Source organism: Oxyura jamaicensis, chromosome 1 (assembly GCF_011077185.1).
Source record: "Oxyura jamaicensis isolate SHBP4307 breed ruddy duck chromosome 1, BPBGC_Ojam_1.0, whole genome shotgun sequence".
In the NCBI taxonomy this organism is placed as follows: domain Eukaryota; kingdom Metazoa; phylum Chordata; class Aves; order Anseriformes; family Anatidae; genus Oxyura; species Oxyura jamaicensis.
In genome coordinates, this window is record NC_048893.1 from 92,400,448 (window position 1) to 92,421,285 (window position 20,838).

The following is a 20,838-nucleotide window of genomic DNA, read 5'->3' on the forward strand; positions in this document are numbered from 1 at the left end:
TTCCTCCCTTTCTCCCCCGTCTTTTTCCCCTTACTTTAATTTTTTATTATTATTTTTATTTTTCCTTTTCAAGGTGCTCGGTCACTGCTGCCGGGGGCGCGCCCTAACGAGCAAGCCGGGGGGCTCGCCCTAATTGCCCCCGGGCCGACGGTGGTGGGGGCTGCGGCGGTATTTGGTGCTGCCAAAGTTTCAGTTGGAGCTAAAAAGCGGCCCCGCTGCCCTGCCCCGACCCGCCTGGGCTGCCGGAGCGTTCGGGTGTGGGTTTGGGATCCCGGTCGAACCGTGCCCGCGCCCCAGTTTTGGGTAGCGTTTTGTTCACCTCCGGTGCGGCGGTCTCCGAGCTGACATATGGTGGGGACGCGTGGTAGGTGTCAGGGAGAAATCACGACCGCTGTTTGAAAAAGTAATTGAGATACTTTTTTTTTTTGGGGGGGGGGGGGGCCCAAAGGTAAGGTTGGCCCTTCCCCGCGGAGAAGAAGAGCAGAGCCCCCTCGCGCAGCCAGTGCCAGCGGGTTGTCTGCTGCAGCCCGCTTTGGGGACACATCCAGGGGGGTGCGAGGAATTTGGGGTGTCAGCCCGGCACGTAGAGCTAGCACCTGCTCTGCTTGCAGCATCTGCAGGGCAGTGGACAGAGACACTGTTACAATTAGCCGTTCTCCCCTACAAATGATGCTGAGTGCGTACTGGTGCTGGGGCTGTTGGCGGGATACGGCAGTGAGGTAGCCACTCGAAATGATTGCCGAAAGGAATTAACAATCACATCTAATAAAGGAAGATTTAAACTCCACCAATCCTGGGAAATCTGAAATCGGTTGTTTTTATCGCTGGGAAGAAGCTGTGGCACCACAGTGCCAGAAGAATAATGTGTCATCTGTTTGTACGATTGATGTAAATATATTTTACGTAGGCACTGCTTCCCAGGTTACTTTTAATAGTTGGTTGCTCTTAAGCCTCCATATACCCGCTATTTTGTACCTATTGTCATCTTTCACAAATGGTTTTTGGAAATGAAAACAGGAGCGGTAGTAGGGGTTACTCTTGCCCTATGATTAAAAGCTTTTTGGAAACGTGTGTAGTTCAGGCAGTCAGCAGAGCAGCTCTGCCTCCACGGCAGTGGCAGGCAGACACAGTCTGAAAGCTGAGACTAATTATGCAAAAAAAGATATTAGAGCCTTCAGGTTTGCAAAAGATACTTTTTGTTTCTTTGTTTAAAATCACTGAGAATTGGGAAAGGAAGAAAAAAATCAGTATCACATAGAAAGCAAGTTAAGCATATTTTCCGAGTCAGAATTCATTAGATGCTGCTCCTATTCTCTTTTCAGCTTCAAAAACTTGTAAAATAAGGGTAGCATTTTCAAAATGTTTAGTGAAAAGGCACAACATAAATACAAGTACTGGGCAGTAACCTGCTTTTGCATGCTTGCTTTCTCTGGAGTATATCTTTTGCTCCTCATTTAAAAAAAAAAAAAAAAAAAAGAAGAGGAAAAAAAAATCCCAGTTTCTTTTAAAAATGGGACCAACATCAATGTTTTAATTATTTCCACTATGGGAAGCTCGTGATTACTTCATTTGCAGTGTTCTTAGGCTGATGATATGAATTGAGAAAATCCAAATTAGAATTTGCTGACGCTAGTTTGTTTGGTAATCAAGCATTAGCTTGGAGCCTTAAATAGCGTCAAAAGATTTTCTTCTTTTAAATGATGTTTTTCTCGCTACACTTTTTTCACTACTGCTGTTACCATTATTTTTTTCCCAAAGCTGAAGTTAGGTGTTAGTGTATTTCTGTGGGGTATTTTGAAAAGTTTTCTTTCTCTACCGCTGAGAAGTTAAAATATATTTTTTGAATGGAGATTGTTAATATAGGCTTATGGATAAGAATATGTAATTTTCTTCATGCACTTTAATATAAAGCTACTGTTGAAAATCTCATGGATTATTTTAACGAAGAATTAATTGCATTTTTGGTGCATTTATGTAGCTTTGTGTAACTTCTGGGGGATGTGAATGTAGCAATAGATATGTTACAGGAGTGCCTTCAGGGATCCTTATAATACTTCCTAAATTTATTTGGATTGAAAGAGTTACTTATGTTTTTAAAAAAACATCTTCAGTTAACACTTGCAGTTAATACTAAAGCTGACAAGCATTTGAACCAGAACTGATGCTTCTGTAGTGGAAGTGGATGGGAAGAAGGGAGAAAAGGATGAAAGGGGGGGCTGAAGGCAAGTTGTCGATTTACTTCACTTTGTATTATCAAGTGCAGTCCATCATCCCCCCTTCCCCCCCTTTTTTTTAATATATATCTTGGAGACCTTGTGTGTTTATTAATTTGCTTCATCCCAGAAAAGTTTGGAGTTTTTTCTTGTTGAAACATATTTTTTTTCTGCTGGGTTTATTTTTAAAGTCTCTGCCGTGCGCGTCGCAAAACTGCGTGCCTTTTACCTACGTAATCATGGAGGTTCAAGAAGGTTCTGTAAAGTTCAGACTTATCTGTGTACAGTGGCAAAGCGTGTGCCATTTTCTGAGAGGCAGGAAAATGTCAAGAAGATTTAACGTCTAATTTTTCGGGTTTTGGAGTCACAAGCAGAACCCTGTGTATGTGGAGAAACCACACATGCTGCTATTCCATTCTGGTTGATATTTTTCACTTGGGGAGGATTGTAGGTTTCTTCTTAGAAGGATGCAATATTTCTTTGAATAATTCCTATGGTATCAAGAAATTGAATGAGCTATATCATTCAGTAATTTAATAATTTTTCCTCAGTCTCTTTGGTAACTATATTGGCTGCCTGAGGGTACCAGCAACCTTAATTTCACTGTTTTATAACCCTCAACAGTTAACACTTGACCTAGGTCATTAACAGGATTATCAGCAAATTTGTTTAAGCTTTTACTGACAACCTGAATTGCTTCAATAATATTTTGACTGTGCAGACAGGAAACTTCTTGTAACCTCTCAATCTAGCATAAAATTAATTTCTTGCGAACACAGCTACCAAAAGATCAATACGGTAAATCGTACTTGGTTTCAAATAGTGTCTGTTTTGGTTAACAGCAAGAAGGTTCCAATCAGCCGCTGTTTTCAGTCCGTGCTGGCTTTGGAGATGTGGTTTCATCTTTTATTCGTTCATTAGTGTCTCAGAATTGTGCACACTTAAATTCACCATTTTATCTGTTAACACTTAAAGTCACTCAAAACAACTTAGTGTTCCTTGGGACAGCTGTTGGCGTGTTTTTGAGAAATTGAGCATTTGCCTGTGGAGCAAAATGCCCAACCAACTTTCGCATATCATTTTGGGAAAGGCTGGAAATATTGGAAACTTTTCAGTAGGATCAAAAGGGATTGCACAGGGAAATGCTTTTTACAAATCTCGCCTTACTGTGTGTCAGGTATCATTAGGTCAGGATAAGTCTTCATGTATCATGACACAATTCCTGCTGGTGCTTATAGCTCACTGTTGAGTGTTTATCTGCAAAAGAAATCAAAAGTAGGCTTAGAAATCTGAATATGATGCCACTTAAAATTTAATTTCAAACTTGTGTGGGTCTAGAGAGCTGTTTTTCATACAGCTGTATATACTCAAAGCTGCTATGCTTCACCCTAAGCTGTATGATCAGACAAATAATGAACATGCTTTAAAATTCACACCGTGATGTTTTTAAAAAGCTGTGCAAAAGGAGAAGGAAGCTGAGAAAATCCTCATTTTATCTCAGTATTTTTGATAGCTGACTCTCACACATGGAATAATTTATTTTCTTTTCTGTTTATTGCTGAAATTTGTCTTCACTTACCCCTGATTTCAATACAGTGTACTAAAAAGAAAAATCACCGTATTGCCTATAGGAAACTTAAAGCAGATGTTTGAAACAGGGAGATGTTCAAATTGGACACAGCAATTAATTGTTATTGCAGTTAGTTTGGATACAACATATTTGCTACCCAATGAACCAGTCAAATCATAGATGCTTGTTAAAACTCTCTTCTGTACTTTCAGCCATAGGAAGTCAGGCTTCAGGGCGCTACCGTAATGAAAACCACTGCGCAGAGAGTAGGCACGCTAAGTTTAACAGTTGTTTGCAAGAAATCTTTGCAAATCAGAAGTGCGTTCTGATGGAACTTAAAATTTTCATTCCCAACTGGAAAAACATGAAAATCAGTTTTATTGTTATTACTATTTTTATCGGTAGGAGTTAAGCTAATTGCTATTAGTAGGCTTACTTTTGATTTTGTTTCAGAACTTGTAAGTTTTCCTCCAGGAGTGTGTGTAACGGCTCTTGTTCTTGTAATCCCCACCCGATGAAAGTTTGGAAATACAGATGCAGGTGTTCATTTCCTTGTTTTCAGAGCTCTGGATTTTATCACCAGTGAGGGTCACTACAGAGCTGTTACCGAATCCAACAGTACACTCGGTTGCTTTTTGTGCAGAGTCTATGTTAGCTCCATGGGCTACCTGTGATTCATAGAGGTACCACTGCTTTGTAGCTGCTGTTTGTTTTTTCTTCTAAACGAACAAATAAATATATAAATGCTACTAATAATAACTGAAGATATAACTGTGTCCTCACTTTTTGTTCAAAGTTGTGCTCAGTGGAGCTCATACTGAGGCCCTGAAAGGTCAGATTGATACCCTAAGGTGCAAAATTGACTGGACTTTTCCAGAAGTGTTAGATAAAACTTAAGAGGTGGGGCAGAGGCATCTCTTCCCATCACCTTTCTAATAGATAATTCTAGCATCTAAAGAGTTGCTTTTCTGTAGTGAAATGTAGGGATTCTTTTTTCCCCTTTTGTCTTTTTTTTTTTTTTTAATCATTTCCTTTCTTATGAAAAGGAAATCTGTTGAAGCATTGTTGAAAATAGTTGAACATGTATTTATGAGGGAGATAAAAACTTGCAATAAGAACTAATACGGTGAAATGCAAGATTTTGTATACGAATGCATGTGACTCCTGCTAAGTCATCTGTTTTGCTAAAAATCACTTTAGTGATGTAGCCCTTCTTATTTCCATTAACTTTATTAGTAGAAGGTTTTATTTTACTTGTTTGATGTTTAAACTGTTCTATGCAAGAAACAAAGCTCAACAGGGAATAGTATAATTCAGAAGATGAGATGTGAACTCCCGGTGGTGTAATTCTGGAAACAGAACATGGCAGTAATTTGCTGGGTTAGGATCGTATTCCCCACTGGTAGTCTTGTTCTTCTTAGCTTTTAGGTGCTTGATAACTCCTAGCACAATGACTTCTTTTGCAGTGTGAAACTGATGTAAAATTGAAATTCAGTCTCTTAGACTGAAGATTCCTTTGAAATTTCTGCAGCGAATGAATGGAAGAAATAAAGATATAGAAACAGAGATAATCCTGCCTGAAAGAAATCTTAGGACAGTGACAAAAGAGTTGCAGCCTGTGAGAGTGCCGGGCGGAATGAATGAAACGCCAGAGCATACAGTCTTAAATTTGCAGAGATGTTATTAAACCAGACACACTGTAAGCAGAAACTTAAGCACCACGCTCCTTTTTTTTTCATAAAGTACTGCATCCTGCTGTTCCAGGCAAAATATGGAGGAAAATCCCATTAATTTACTGAAAAATATTGATGAAAGAATAATAGCAGAGCAAAGGAACAGTGGCTGAAACTTCCTAGCAATTAGGGGAACAATAGTATGAATGGTAAGGTTCAGTCAGGGCAGTTTAGTATCATATGCTACGGGAATGGTGATTTCTTTTTTTTGCAGGCTTCTTTCTCATACCATTTTTATATCTCTATTTGGATGGAAAAGTTCACATTGCATTAATCTGTTGTTGATGTGGTTTTTATAATTTATTATTATTAATAATGATAGTGAAAAAAACTCAAGCACAGCTGCCACACATATGAGTACAATAATTTCAAATAAAAAAAAAATCTTTAAAATTTGTGACTCGGGAAGGATTTTTTTTTTTTTTTTTTTTGAAAATCTGTAGTGAAGAGTTTCTGTTGAAATAAATAATAATTAAAGCACAAAAAATCCTTCTGGTCCCCAGTAGTCTTCCCAGAAACTCTGCAGCAACAAATAGCAAAGAGTGACATTGACTTAGTTGTTGAGAAGTTAGAAAGCAGCTAGAGGACTTAGGCTCTGTTTGCCTTTTTTGAGGGGCAAAGCTTGTTAAGAGCTCGCTTTTAGAACAGAGGGAAGAATTGAGGAAGAAAAGATGTAGACAGACATGAAGTGAAAGCTTGATTTGAATCGCAGGAAGATCAGACCCAAACCCAAACTTTCTCCAATTATTAACACTGTTAAGAACCCAGAATTCAGGGCTGACAATGGTTTGAACACTGAGCAAAGCACAAATTAAGAAATTCCTTGCCTCCCTGAAAGTCTAAGCTTTGTTTACATTAGTAAGCTTCATGACTGTGATTTACCAGTGGTGAATTTCAACAGAGACTGCAATTTAGGAGGGGCAGAGGCATTTTTACAATTCCATTTAATCTTTTTGTAATGTTGCTTCTCTTTTTTTTCTTTAAAAAAAAATAAAGGCAATATCTGTCTACCCAGCTGTAACGTTCGTGACACAAACGCGTAAATAGAACCAGGTTCTGAAAATGCTAGGGCCCTATCCTGCAAAAACTTGTCTGCCACGTATGATTTAGCTCAGAGAGCAAATGTCTTAAGTAATGGTGAGAGGTCAGTTTTCCTGGAGAAGAACGTTACAGCTATGGAAGATGTAATGTGGTCACCCAAACTGTTTAGGGTTAACCCAGCTGTAGGGAAACCTCATTGGTCTCTTTTGATCCCAACTTACCTGTGCACAGTGCCACGAGCCTTTCTCATATGCCTGTGTTTTTTCTTCTCTCCCTGCCCTCCCATAATTTGACATTGAGCCATGCAGAGTAGGAAGTGGAAAATATCTTTTCCTTCCCCGTGGACTCTGAGAACCACGTGCCCATTCCTTCTTACCAAAAGCTGTTTACTGGGAGAAGGGAGAAGCTGCAATCCTGCAGGTGCCCAGAGGAAAGGTACGGAACTATAGGTTTAAGCACAGTGCCTTTTCCCTTATTAGTTGGTTGCATTGATCCTGAAAGCCACGTTAAAGCTGGACAGGGGGTGTTCAAGAAACTGAAGGAGATGTTGTCTGTGCTAACCGAGAAAACCAATTCTGGAGAAAAGGCACATGCTTAGTTTGTGCAACTTAATGGAAACCTGAGCTGTTTGTGGGAAGGTAATGGAAGTAGAAGAATAAGCAGAAAACGGGGGCCTGAAAAATTGGCTTATGGGTAGATGGGAATAGAAGAGTCATTTAAGCATTTACCTTTGTTATAAATATTTGTATTTCTCACATATGGAAATAGTGAAAAAAGATGTTAGCAGGGTTTTGGTTGCAAAGGCAGCAAATGAAGTCAGGGGCAATTCCATTTTTCATATGGATAGCTCAGCACACATGTTCTGCATTAATTACCTCCATAAATTCTGTTAACCTGGCAAACAATGAAAATATCATGTTGGTGACATCACTGTATTAGAAAATAGAACTGGTTTTAGCATCTTGATTTTCTCAGCGTGACACTCGAGGAGATTTCTTATGCTATTGGCATTTTACTCCCCCAGTTTGCACCAAGATGTTTAGTCATTTGTTCTGTGGGTTTATTTTATCTGTGGAGTGGCTGTGGAAGGACCCAAGCATTTTGTAGCCTGGGCAAGCTGGAGCCCTTGATTCCTGTGAGCAGAGAAGAAAAGGTTGACAAAACTCCATCAGGGCACACCTGAGTAGATTTATTTATGCAGGTAGTATTTCAGGATTTTCATAATCTTTTTTTATTAAATCTTGATTTCTGTATTTTGAACCTAACAACAAAACTCTATTTAATTATTTTTTTTCCTGTGCCCTGTATGAGAAATTTCTTAAAAGCAATTTTTTTTCTCCTCAGGTTTGGCATGCAGCCAGCTGATTCACTTTGGGGGGTATCACAGCATTTTTTTAAATGCATGAGTGGTCATTCACTGGACTTGTGCTCAAGTTCCTTGCCTAAAAAAAAAATTCTCATCAATTAACTATTATTTCCTGTTCGGTTTTTGTTTCTTTTTTAGTGTTTGAACTGCAGGAAAATTTCTGGAAAGTTCTTAAGGATTTTTAGTCATGGGTGCTGCATGTGGTCAGATTTTTTTTTTTTTTTGTGATACTTTGAGGTGTCTAAACTAGAAACTAAGTATGTCTAACAAGTTTTTGAACTCTCAGTTCACCTTAAATAAACACGGACACTGTTGCAACATATATACATTGTTTCTTTAATTTCCTAGAAGCCTTCCCAAGCATGGTTCTTTGTGAAACTCCAGTAGACCTCAACTCTATGAGATCCTCAGAGGGGCTCGGTTCTGCAAAACCGAGTATTATTTTTTTTTTCCCAAGGGAAGAGTTGTGCAATACACTTAAGCCCTTTTGAGAAGTGCTTTAGAGCTTGTTAAAATGATTTTAGTAATGTTTACTCTTGGGTTGGTCTGCCTATACGTAGCCATATGGTGCTTCTGGATTTGGGGAACCCAACAGGATTTGTCTCAGGTCCCAGGAGAGACAAAGAGACAAACCTGCATATTCTGGGCTGCTAAAAGGTGAGGTGCCTGTGTTTAGGTAACCGAATCTCACACTTACTTACTTTTTTTTTTTTTTTTTTTTTTTTTCCTGAGCAAGATGAACTTAGGTTTTGCCATTTAAACTCCCTTTTAATGCAGTAGCATTTTGCATTTATGTGTTCAATGCTGTCCTTCACTTGCATCAGATTTAACACTCTAGTAGTAGATTAGAATGAGATTCAGAGGATTTGGACTTGAAATGTGGGTTCAGTTGAACAATAGTTCAGATATCGAAGAGTTTATGTAACATCTTGTAGGAGATACTGAAAAGAAAAAAGTTAGAATTGGTTTAAAAACCAGGATGCAAAGATATGAAAGCGAAACAATAATTTGGAACCCATTAGGTTAATCCATTTTTAATTTTGATATCCTTGTCTTAATGAAAAGAACTGGCACATATCAACTTACAGGAAATAGCCTAATAAAACTGAAACCTTATTAGGCCCTTTTGATAAACATTGCATTCCAGCCCACCAGTCATATGTTTTTGCATACTTGGAAATTGAGCTTTACACTGCTTTAACAATATCAAGAGGACTCTCATGTTTCAAACTAATAAAAAAGAAATAAAATCTGTTTTGTCTGTGTTCATCCACAAGAAACTCTCCTGCAGACCGGGCAGTTGTCAAATGATCAAGACAGGTACTCAGAGAGAAAGCAGCATACAGATTTGCCACCCGACTCCTACGACAGGAGCTGCAAATTCACACGTCGTCATCCAGAAGAAATGGCCAGTTTCCTCTTTACAGGAGCCAGAATGACTTCCCTAAGGTGTGATGTTGGGACAGGTTGAGTAGGAGTGAGGTTGATTGTTACCTGTGCTACGAAGCCTTAGCTATTGCTCCAGTTCCCTCCATGGTAGGGTGGGGGGAAAGGCTGTTGGTGTTTCCTGAACACTCTGAAGATTTCTAGCAACACGATGCTCAGCAGTTTTCTGTTCTGCTTCTGTTCTCCTGATTTTTTTTTTGCTAAGGAACAGTGTACCTCTGCTGGTTTGCTCTCTGAAGACTTTCCTGCAAGTCTTATGTTTTTGGACCTGACAGTCACGTTCAGGAGACTTAGGGTGGCATTGCCCCTCTCCTGCATGGAGGCTGTGTACCTAGCGAAAGGAGGAAGACTACCGGCGAGCTTCTCCTTAACACTGAGTGCAGGTGAGTGAGGAGCTGGCTCGTCTCCCTCCAGCAGCAGTTTGGGCATTCCCTCTGGGCCTAGCAAGCAGGGAGAGGTTTGCTGCATGGTCGTGGATCCTCACTGATCTGCCTGCTCCATTTGGTGTTTGCAGTCTGTGCTGTTATTTATTCCTGTATTGCTCGTTGCTGTGCTATCGTCCCTCATTTATGGCAACCTCTATAAAAAAAAACTTGCAACCAAGTTCCTGTTTTGACTGTGTCAGTATTCAACCCATGGAAAAACTGAGGCACCCCTATCTGGCCTCAGATGCTCTTAAGGATTGCGTTTGAAGAGAGCAAGATCTGGGAGGAAAATGAAACTCTTCCTCTTGCAGAGCTGAGGACGACTGCTGTAAGAATAGAATTTATCAAATAATCCAAGTTGACCTAGAAGGCTTATATGTTTTATAGGTGAAATAATCAGTAAGGTAACTTGATTCATATTGCTAGTCTTTTGTCTTTTATTTGAAAATTTTAACCATCTTTTAATTTTGGAAGTAGTTTATAAATTATTTATTGAACATTTACCCGAAAATAAGGGAGGCTTGAACTATGCAGTGGCCTTTTGTGAAGATTCCTGAGTTCAGTTTTAACACAACTGTTTTTAAATTCATTCTGGTTTTCCCTTGTTTGTTCATCTCTTGCCCCCACCCTGGTGGAGTTCTTCAGTCAGCAGTTTAACCACAGATTGAACATGACAGTTGCCAAATTTGGAATGTTCTGCACAAAATCATATTTGCATTGTACAGTATAATGGCATAGGCAAGAAAGGTTGAAAGTGCAGACCTCACAGCGTTGTGCCTCTCGGAGGGCTATAGGCTGGCTTTGAGCTGTACCAGAAATCTCCCTGAGAAATCTCACATGTGGAAAAGAATTGTCTAGCAAATGGGCCAAGCTTTGTTGGCGCTTGCATGGGGTATGCATTACAAAGGATTCAGTCCTGGATGTTTTTAGGATGCTTATTCTATGTAGCTTAGTGTCACCTTGCTTTCTAGGGTGCCCCAGGCTGGGGGGGACAAAGCTGTAACGGCTGAGTACAGTACATGGGCTTCTAGCACATCTTTTATGCTGAGGTCATTTGCCTCTGAGCACTCATAGCAATAATTACATCTTCGTTCCAACACTTGAGGGGAAACTCAGGACCATGACATCACAGGAGACTTGACTTTTTATTAATGAGCAAGCAGCAATCAGGTCCCAGGTCGGCTTCTTGAAAGCAAGCTTCATTGGTTGAACACTCTTCCATGAGTAAAGTAGTGGATTGTTTAGCGTTGCATCGTGGAGACATTTCTCATCAGCTGATTTTAATTGTTCCCTCTTCCCAAAGATTTTGTGGTATACCTTAGCAGATTTTCTATCAGCAAGATCCTAGTTGGTAATTATGGTGAGTGCATCAAGACGTTGGCCTAGCCTATCTATCTGTAGGTGTTGCCTATAAACTCAGGATAAACCAGAGATGATAAACCAAAGCTGATCTGTTGCAGCCCTTCTTACTTTCACTATCCCCATTGATTGGGAGAAGGGAGGGTGGAGAGTACTCAAATCTGTGCTCATAGGTGTGTGAAAATCCAGGTGCTGGTGCTCTTTGCCGTAAAAAGGCCACCCTTCTAAAAATGTATCTGTGTTTGCACTGACTCCACTCTGTCCCACCCCAAAACCAAGATCTGGCTAACTTCCTGCCGCAAAATATTTTCTTTGCTGCTCAGAATTATATGACACATTTCAATTATGGGCATTCACTCGTTTCTTTGGTTGCGGAGCAAATTTAAATTTTCCCATTTGTTAGCATATTTTTAAATAACTAGCATATTTCTAAGTTGACAGTTTGATGCCAAACAAGAGAAGACAAAATAGTGGCATTTTTTTTAATTCTATTTTTATAACTTCTAATTGGAAATGTTAATCAGTTGAAAAAAATGCTTTATATATTTTACCTCATTGACTATTGTTACGCATTTTCTGTGTATAGAACAGGATTTGGAAATACATTCCTGTGGGAAGTTAATGCGGTTTCTTCTTTAGCTATCGCAGGCTGTGTCTTAGCAAGCTTTCCTCTCCAGGTCTTAGGTAGTTAGGATTATTTTAGGGTGGTTCTACCTAGCACAACATTTTTTTTATTATTATTATTATTTTATTTTTTACTGGGAGTGTGTTTATACTGTGTTCAGTTCCTTGTCCAGCTACTACCCCATGTGTTTCTGGATCTGCCCTCAGCGTGGATCCAGGTATCTCATTAGTTTTACAGTTCTTTTTCTTTCACTGACATCCCTCCTGATAAAGCCTGCTGTTAGTGAGCCTGGAGTCAGGCTCTCTGCCATCACCCTCAAACTGGAAGCAATTTCAGATAGTGTGAGCGGGCCTGTACGTCAGATTCCACTTGGGCCCTCATTCTTCTTCTTCCTGATGCCACGAAGAAGAGATTGAGCGAGCTATGCACTTTGCATCCTGCTGCCTGTTCCGGCTGCTGAGAAGGCGCTCATCTTTACCCCCTTGGCACAAGTGCACGTTGAGGAAATGAAAAATGCTTTCTCGTGAAGTTTTGATGGCCAGAAGAGTCAGGCATGAGAGAGAGCTTCTAGGAAGAGCACATGTTCTTAATAGACATGCTGCCGGTATTCTGCTGCTTGGCAGAAGTAGCCACAGTACGGTGAGCGAGGCTGATGCGTGGCAGCACCAAGTCGCTCATTTCCAGAGCCAGAGTGGGTGGTGGCTCAGTTTGTACAGCACTGCAACGTTTCTATAGTAAATCCCCCCTAGTAATTACCGCTAGTTTTAAAGAGAGCTATTTACATGATGGGACCCATGCAGTACACTGAGATTGATAGCATTGGATTTTTTTAAATGTTATTTTGTGAGAACTCCTCTGCATCTCCTTTCCATAAGCATGATGCTCAAGATGCTCTATAGGAAAAGAGCAGGGGACAGCAACGCAACTCTTCAGGTAGTTTAAGAATTACCCAAGTAATCAGCATGTCAGCCTCAGGGGTCAGTCTCTGTATGAGTTAGCTGAGTGATGCTCGTGCAGTTTTGCAGGAGGAGGAAATACAAGGAGTGCAATAGAGTTGTGACAGGAAGGATGTGGTGCTTAAGCTTCAGAAAGAGCCTGCAAGTCCTGATTCTCTTTCATGTGGTCTGACTTTTAAAACTACTACTTTAATCTCATCTCAGAAGTGGTAATAATTAGGAAGTAAAAAGAATAGTTGATTTTATTTTTGGGACCTTCAACTTCTGTTCCCCAGTATTCCATTCAAGTTCATGAGAACTGTGTAATCAGCTCTCATGAGTAATCAGGCTCTGAAGTGAGGACCATATATGACCTGTAGTTATGATTGCTTACAGAGCCAAGGGCTTCATTGGACCAGGTGTTTTGGAGTACCTAGTTGTTACATGTGTGAAGGAATAAAATATGGAGCATAGTTTGGCCTCTCTTTTTTGCCTTTTCTTATGTCCTTACTAATTGTATTACTAATTACTTACTAATTGTCCTTACTAATGTCCATACTAATTCATGTTTGTATGGCTAGAGGTACACACTTTGCAGAGGACAGTGCCAAGAGACAAGCTGCAACTCCTTTCTCTCTAGTTCTCTTTTTTATCTGATAAATACATGGCTATCAGAACCTGTAGTATGTTTAAATATTAACATTTTCATTTAAATTTAATTGTGTGCAGGTAAAAATCTGTTAGGGTCGTGCTGGTATATGTATGCTGATGTGAAGATCTGATAGAATATCTGCGTATGTTACCTTTCATGAATTGCTAAGATCTCTTTTGTGAATCAAATGTTGCCTTTTGTTACACCAGAGGATATATCAGAGTTGAAACATGTTGAAATGAGTAATTGTATGAATGAGTTGCTTCTGTAATATTTTACTTTTTTTCCACCTAATCCTAGAAATCCTTGGGAAAAAAAAAAAAAAGGACAACTGATATCTAATCCATTCCTTCTTTAATTCTTCAGTTTTAGTGTAAGGAATTACCTCCTTCAAATTCTAGATTAATAGGTGATTTTAGGACACCTAATGTCAAAAGGTAATGTTTTACCATTCCCTATCATTTTCTCTAGGGACCGTGAACGTTGCAGCCTCTAAGATCTTTCTTGTTTGCTCTGTGTCGAGGTGTACAACTTTATCCTGACCTCACAGGAAAATCGTGTGTCAACAGCTTTTTTGAGGGGTGGAGGGCAGGTTCATTTTTATCAGGTGGCAATCTGAAAAGAAAAATATTTTGTATTTCAGACACTATTCATCAAAAGTGTACAGTTTTTTAAAAGCTTTTTTTTTTAAAAAAAATTAATAAAGTATTGTATATGTGATTCTCATTTGGATTCCAAAGAATCTGAGCACTTGGGCAGCCTGCTGTGTGTTTCTGCTTGCCTAAAATACAATTTTTACTATGCAAGTGATAAAGGTACAAGGCAGTGACTGATATCTAGGGGGTCAGTGTAGCAGTGTCATCTTTCAATGAGTATTTTTTTCCCCGTGTCTTTTTAATTTCTTGATGTGACATGCACACACACATCCCTCAAAGGAACTGAAGTTAGTATTTCTAAAATGTGGTGAAATAAGTCTGAACATGGCAAAATAGTTTGCATAGTGGTGCCACTTTGAATGTGATGAGGAAGGTGGAATGATGGAGACACTGAACAATTGCTCTTGCTATAAAAGGTTTGATCCCAAGTAGAACAGCTTTGGGAAGGAGGATTGAAGTTGTTGTCTTACTGATTCAGTTACTTTGCTGGGGAGCAAGACTGGTTAGACTCCTTGCCCTTAACCGTGAAATATAGCAAATATATACGTCTTATCCCAGGGGATCAATAATCTGTGGGAATTTTGTTTTCCGTGAGCACCATAAGCAATGTTGTTGTGTTTTATAGTAATACCTCAATGGATTGTAGTCATAGAGATGACAATTCTTCTTGATGCTTTGTATCCATTCTCACCTGTTCTGCTTCATGGTAATAAATAAATGGTTAATTAGGAACCTTGCTTTGATTAAGCACTTGGAGACTATGACCAGGTTAATGAACTAAATTTATTTTTTTGTTTGGTAAAAATGCATAAACGGCAAGGATGAGTATTCTTCAATTTATTTATTTTTTTATGTCACATTTTAAAATGGATATAAAAACACCGTGGTTGGATTGGCTGGAAAATGTCCATGTTGGACTGTTTACAAATAAAACCTTAATTCTTCATCTGAAAATTGGTGGATTCCTCTTAAAAAGAAAAAAAAAAAAGATAATGGCCAGATTAAATACAAATTGATGCTCTTTAAGTAGCTTCGTCTGAACTTGAAGCATTGTAAATAATTATTTTTGTATCTAAGGTATTACACATGACATTTAGAAAACAGTTCACTACTACAAGACAACCTGAGAACAAATTAGATCAGAAGGAAGGAGATAAAGGAAAGACTTTAATCAGCATTCATTATTTATTCTTGTATTCTGAGAAAATTATATATGCCAAATACAGGCTTTTAATCAAATAATGATTAAAATATTCAGATCTCACCTATGTGGTTAGATGCATTGACCCAAATTTCAGGCATCCAAGGGGAAAACACTGTAGTTTGTGCAGCTGATGGAATCGCTTTGTTCCTACCCCCTGCTGTAATTAATTTGGACAGAGATCCACTGTTTATTTTTGTCACTTTTTTGTTTTGAAAAGTTCCCGTGTCTGCTGTTCATACCGTGTTTTAAGATAAACAAGGCGATTCTTTTCATTTGTCTTTTTCTTCTTTGTAGCTATCTGCCACGCCACCTGAACAAATCAACTGCTTCACAAGGTCCTCAAATAAACACATCTTTTAGCATGGGTAACTGAGGTTAACTGGACAGAAGCAAATGAAACTCATTCTTCTTCGTTTTGTCTTTTTGTAGTTAATCTGCTGGATTCAAAAACAATTCAAGGGGAGCTGGGCTGGATCTCCTACCCGTCACATGGGGTGAGTTCAGTAGACTGTGAAATGGAAAAGTGGTGCTACAGACCAATGTGCTATTTAACCATTGTTTCCTCTTCAGAGGACACTGTGCAATAGCTGTGGCTCTTTGGAGCTTCAAAAATTGTCTGCTAAAAACTTGAAATATAAGGCTTATAAAGTTCTGGTGTCTTTTCTTTAGAACATATATCACAATGCGCATAATCCCCATGAAGAGCTTATTGGAGAAAATGAAAGCAAAAGGTGCATTGAACAAAAAAGTTGTATTTCAGCACCATTCCTTCCTCTATTACAATGTGTATTTCTAAAAGATATCATGGAACTGTTTCATAGTATTATTTGATGATTTACTCAGATGGAAATAGCGGAAGGTGAAAAACTTGTGGACAAAAGCAGGTGATGTAAGTACTCGTTTGGTGTCTTGTGTGATGACTTGTTCAGGTACTGTTATTTATTAGTTGGAATGTAATGAAATAAATGTTTTGTGTTCTTGAGTTTTTTGTTTGTTTGTTTGTTTGTTTTTTTTTTTTTTTTTTTTTTTTATCTTGTGTCCAGATGTAATAAAACTGGGTATATTCTGTTTGGAAAAGTGCAGTTTTGGAGCGTCTATGCTTTCACATTAGCTAATGCCATAATTTTTAGATTGCATAGACAACTTTTTTTAGATATCATAAATATTTTTTAATAGATAATTTTTAGATAGCATTCAGTCCGCTGGCACTGATGTCCAGTCACTCCCCAGCTTATTGTTTCTATGTGAAATGTGTGTGTGCTTGTGCATAGGAAAAAAAAAAAACAAACAAAAAAACACCACATCATTCTTTGTTTTTATGTCGCATAGCACAGATATGCGAGAAAACTCAAGTTTCTACATTTTGTCTGCTGAACAAAAAACCTTCTTAGTGGGCCGAAGCCCCAATGCCTGGAGCTTCCCATGTCCTCAGAGAAGGCTGTGCTGTGAAGTCACCTCTGAAAGAAGGCGCTCAAAGACCTGCGGATTTTTCTCTTGCTGCCCTTTCACTTGTGTCTCCCCTCACACAGTGGTGCTGCATTTCCTTCTTCTTAGAGAAGTCTTACTTCAGGTCTCTACCTTTCAATGTCAACTCCTAAAAGCTTTTGTGCATCTCTCAGCCTGTCTCCTACCCTATGAGTAAACCTCTGCCAGAGCACACTGCTCCTTCTAAGTCTTTGGGAAGTGTTGTCTCTAGTCTTGGTAAGGGCAAGGAGCTTCTAGCTAAGAAGTACATTGTTTTTCCAAACCAACTGCTTTCTGAATTCTTAGTGTTGGCAGGTGTTTGCTTATTTATTTGTAAGATTATGGGCATCCACTTTTTGACTACTCTGTAGCTTTGGACAAGCTGTTACTTGGCCTTTATTACTTTTACAGATATTGGTAGTAACAGTACTTCTGCATATATGCCTTGTGGGATTCAGTTTTTAATATTAAAGTCGTGCCTTATTGATACAAATTGTTCTGTGGGTGTTTGGCAGTACTTAAGGATTAAGGCTTGGTTTATTTTCTGAGTTAATATGTAGATCTCTCTCTGTCTCTGAACAAACTGTTCCATTCTCAGGGGGAAGAGGTAGGAAGAGGGTTCAAGTTTCTTTCTAGTGGCTGTTCCTGCTGACTTTTCCCAATAAGAAACCTTTGTAAACAGGATGTCCAAGAGGGAACTCTCCAGCAATTTCAAGCTCATCAGTATTTTGTCTTCACTTGCACTTTTTTTCTCCCTTTTGCAAAGTCTTTTTTTGTTTCTCTCTCGGCTGCCCTGCCCTCTTCTGCTTTACTCTTCTGCTCTGCTCATCTCCTTGCAGCTGTGCAGATCTACTGCTCTGCTCCCTGCAGCTGTTCCTCTCTTGCCTTGGATGTCTAAAGCAGTTGGTAGGGAATGACATACAGTATCTTGGGGGCTATAAGAAAAACAGATGTGCTGCATTACCCCACCAGAGTCTCCAGCTCTCTAAAAACAACTTTATTAGCTTCTGCAAGTTTGTGTCAGGTAAATCCAGCACAACTTGTCTGTGTCTGTGCATGCCACTCCTGTTTACTGTAATGTCCATGTATATTGAAGCCAAAGAAAATCATGGAATTGCAGCGATGTCCTTAGAAGTTAATGAAATTCCTAGTTAAAATTATTTACTAGTAAATTGAGGTAGATCATGTACTGTGCTTTTGTAAGAGAACTAAGACTCTAAACTGTAGCCCTCAAAGTAGTGTGAAATTTTAAGCTATCATAGAGGAACATGAATGTAAAGTATGAAAACACAAGCGTGTATCCCATCTGAATAGGCGTTTTTCTGTAAAGTGATGACAACCTGAACATCATAAGAAAGAGACACCTTCTTTTTACAGCCCATTATTTATAGTCAATTAATTAAACCTGGTAAATATGTCTGCATCAGTCTCCAAGCTAACTAAAATATGAACTTAAACTTTAGTGGAAAAACATTATAATAAAGTTGTCACATCACACTGAAAGATTGCTAATAGCACAGTGGTGATTTACAAGGTAAAGGTAATAGAGCTACTCTTGAGGCTGTGATTCACAAATGAGAATATTGGTGTTGTGCCAATTCTTCTTCAAAGTGCAGCAGTGTTCTCATCTGAAGCCATAAATGTCAATATGCTGAGGAGGCTGATGTACAGAAAAAAAAATCTAGCCAAAGTGTTTAATAAACCTCTTATTAGGTTAATCATTCTATCTGATCTATACATGATATTGATTGATTTCTGGCAAAACGGTCCAGATGGGATGGTTGTCATTTTCTGCATTCTAAGGCTATTCTTTCTTCTTTTAGGTCTGACTTGGACATATATAATAATAGCTTTCCAGAAATTCCTGAATATTCATGTTAAGATTTATAGCTCATTTGTATTCAGTGATTTCCGTGTCCCACATAAGAACACTCTGACGGCAGTGTTTTAGTCCGTGGTTTAGTAATATCACCCCGTAAGAATGTGATCTCTCCTTGAACCATCCCACACAGCCACAGCCTTGGCCTCAGGAACACTGATCTGGTCAAGCTCGTTAAAATCGCTTAAATAACAAACATCGGCCCCTCTAGATACTGAATTAAGAATATAATAGCTGGCTTTGCTGATGCTTGAGCATGATTGGCAGCAGCCACAAGGCCTGTATCCTGTACTACCATCCCCAGCACCTGCCTAGGCAACCTTTTTGTAATGCCAATCAGTCAAATACCAGTTCTATTTCTATAGGTTTCATTAAAGGGGAAAGAAAGAAGAGCTACTTAGTCTGTGCAGAGTATATTATTGATATGCTGATTAAGCATAACGCAAGTGATCATTAACTGCAATTCACGTAAATTACAGCAGCACAGATGTGGGGGTTGGGAGGATAAAAAAGCAAGTCACTTTAATAATGCACAATAGAAATGTGATGGATAATTCATACAGGACAAAAAGAGTAGAGTCTAAATCCTGCTCTGCATATTCATGTGAGTCGTTGTATTGGTTTCAGTATGATTTTTTTTTTTAGTAAGAAAGATGTTTGTACTTTGAATCTATCTTCATATTCTTCAGGAAGTTTGGAAAAATGTCTTTGACATAATAGCAGTGCATTGTTCTGCTGTCACCCAAGTTGTGACTTGATACTTACATGTTTATCACATGTATTTATGGACTTGAAATTTCTTGGGTGCTTGTTTTTTGGTTACTTGGTTGAAAAGTAAAATAAATGTGTATTTATTTATTTTTTTCTTCCTTGTAGCTAGAGAGAAGAATGCTCTGGCATTTATTGTTATCATGTAATAGATAATTATTTTAAAACAAACAAAACCCTATGTATACATGATCACAGTTGGTAAATTGTGGGCAAAATTTTAAAATACTGCTTGGGAAACCAAGATACAACCTTTAATTATGAGAGTTTTTTAGGTCCATGAATTTCTTTAGATCCATCTGACTTGAGCTGGGCGTGCTCATTATCGTAAACCTTGGGGCACATATTTTAGCCACTGACTATACACTGAAGTGTTTTGAAAATGTGGTGTGAATAATTTGCTTTTTCTTAGTGCTTGTTCTCGTGATCATTTGGACAAAGCAAGATGTGGATCTCAGTAATGGAAACTTCAGTAAGTATTAGAGGAGGGAAGGATAACATTCCCTGTTTCTGTAATAGTTTGTGTTATACGAGGAAGGCCAGAACATGCACGATGGAGATTGATGAGAGTTTTTCCATGAACCAGAATTGGGTTAGAATCAAAAATCTTAAGTGCAAATGAGCAAAACGTCTCCTTTCTTACATTTCAAAAGCCTGAAAGTAGTTTGTCACATGAGACTGTGTTACTGCCTACCCACGAAAGCGAGTCTCCTTGGCTACATTTGTTCTGGATGCAATAGTCTGCTAATGTGTAGCACTGTAAAAACTTTTTGGCCCTTTTTTTGTGTAATATTGCGGATGAAGAAAAGTCTCAATAAATAAGCATTTGGCTATTGCTTGTGACTAGACGAAGGTAGAGAAAAAATTTGGGCATGGTTTTGCCTGTGATTACGGTGCACTCAGATTAACTGCGTTCAGGAATCAGTTATTTAGGTCATTAGGAACAGAAAGTTTTTCTGTTTATATGACAGAAGTTTTCAAGATTAATAAGTACTTCCATGAGTACTGGAAATAATGAGACTTGTTTCCCTGCAGTTTTGTGTCTTGTGGTTCATTGCGTCCTGTGATTGAAGCTTTTCTTGCAGTAGGTCCTTATTGCGGGTGGGTTTCCTGGTGTCATGCTTCAGCCTTCCCTTCAACTGGGTACACAGAAAGTTTCTCTTACCTTACACATCCCTGATTTTCACACCCCTGCAAAATCTTAGGACAGCTCAGCCTTAAGTTGAACTTGAAACTGGCAACAAATACAAAAATTTGTGAACTCACCTATATTTAGTTTTCTTTCAGTACTGATTGACGTCTTCATTTGTGCCTGTATATATATATATATATTTGTCTGAGACACCAATCTTCTCAACTTTTAAGTGATACTGTATTTGAAGTGGGAAGTGTTACCAAACTCACAAGGCAGTAGTGACAATGTGTTTCAAAATGTACCAAAAATATTATCAAACAATCAGTGTAAGACAAAAGATTGAAACTGAAAAATATCTCTATAAAAT

The 20,838-nt window shown here is 38.7% G+C and overlaps 1 protein-coding gene across 2 annotated transcripts in view; it reads left to right on the plus strand.

Moving 5' to 3' along the window:
- Positions 1 to 20,838, plus strand: part of EPHA3 (EPH receptor A3) — a 223,914-nt gene that overhangs the window by 8,147 nt on the left and 194,929 nt on the right. For both annotated transcript variants that reach the window (XM_035315180.1, XM_035315181.1), the window contains exon 2: positions 15,655 to 15,719. In XM_035315180.1, coding sequence (XP_035171071.1) covers positions 15,655 to 15,719 — 65 coding nt within the window. The remainder of the gene's footprint in view (positions 1 to 15,654; positions 15,720 to 20,838) is intronic.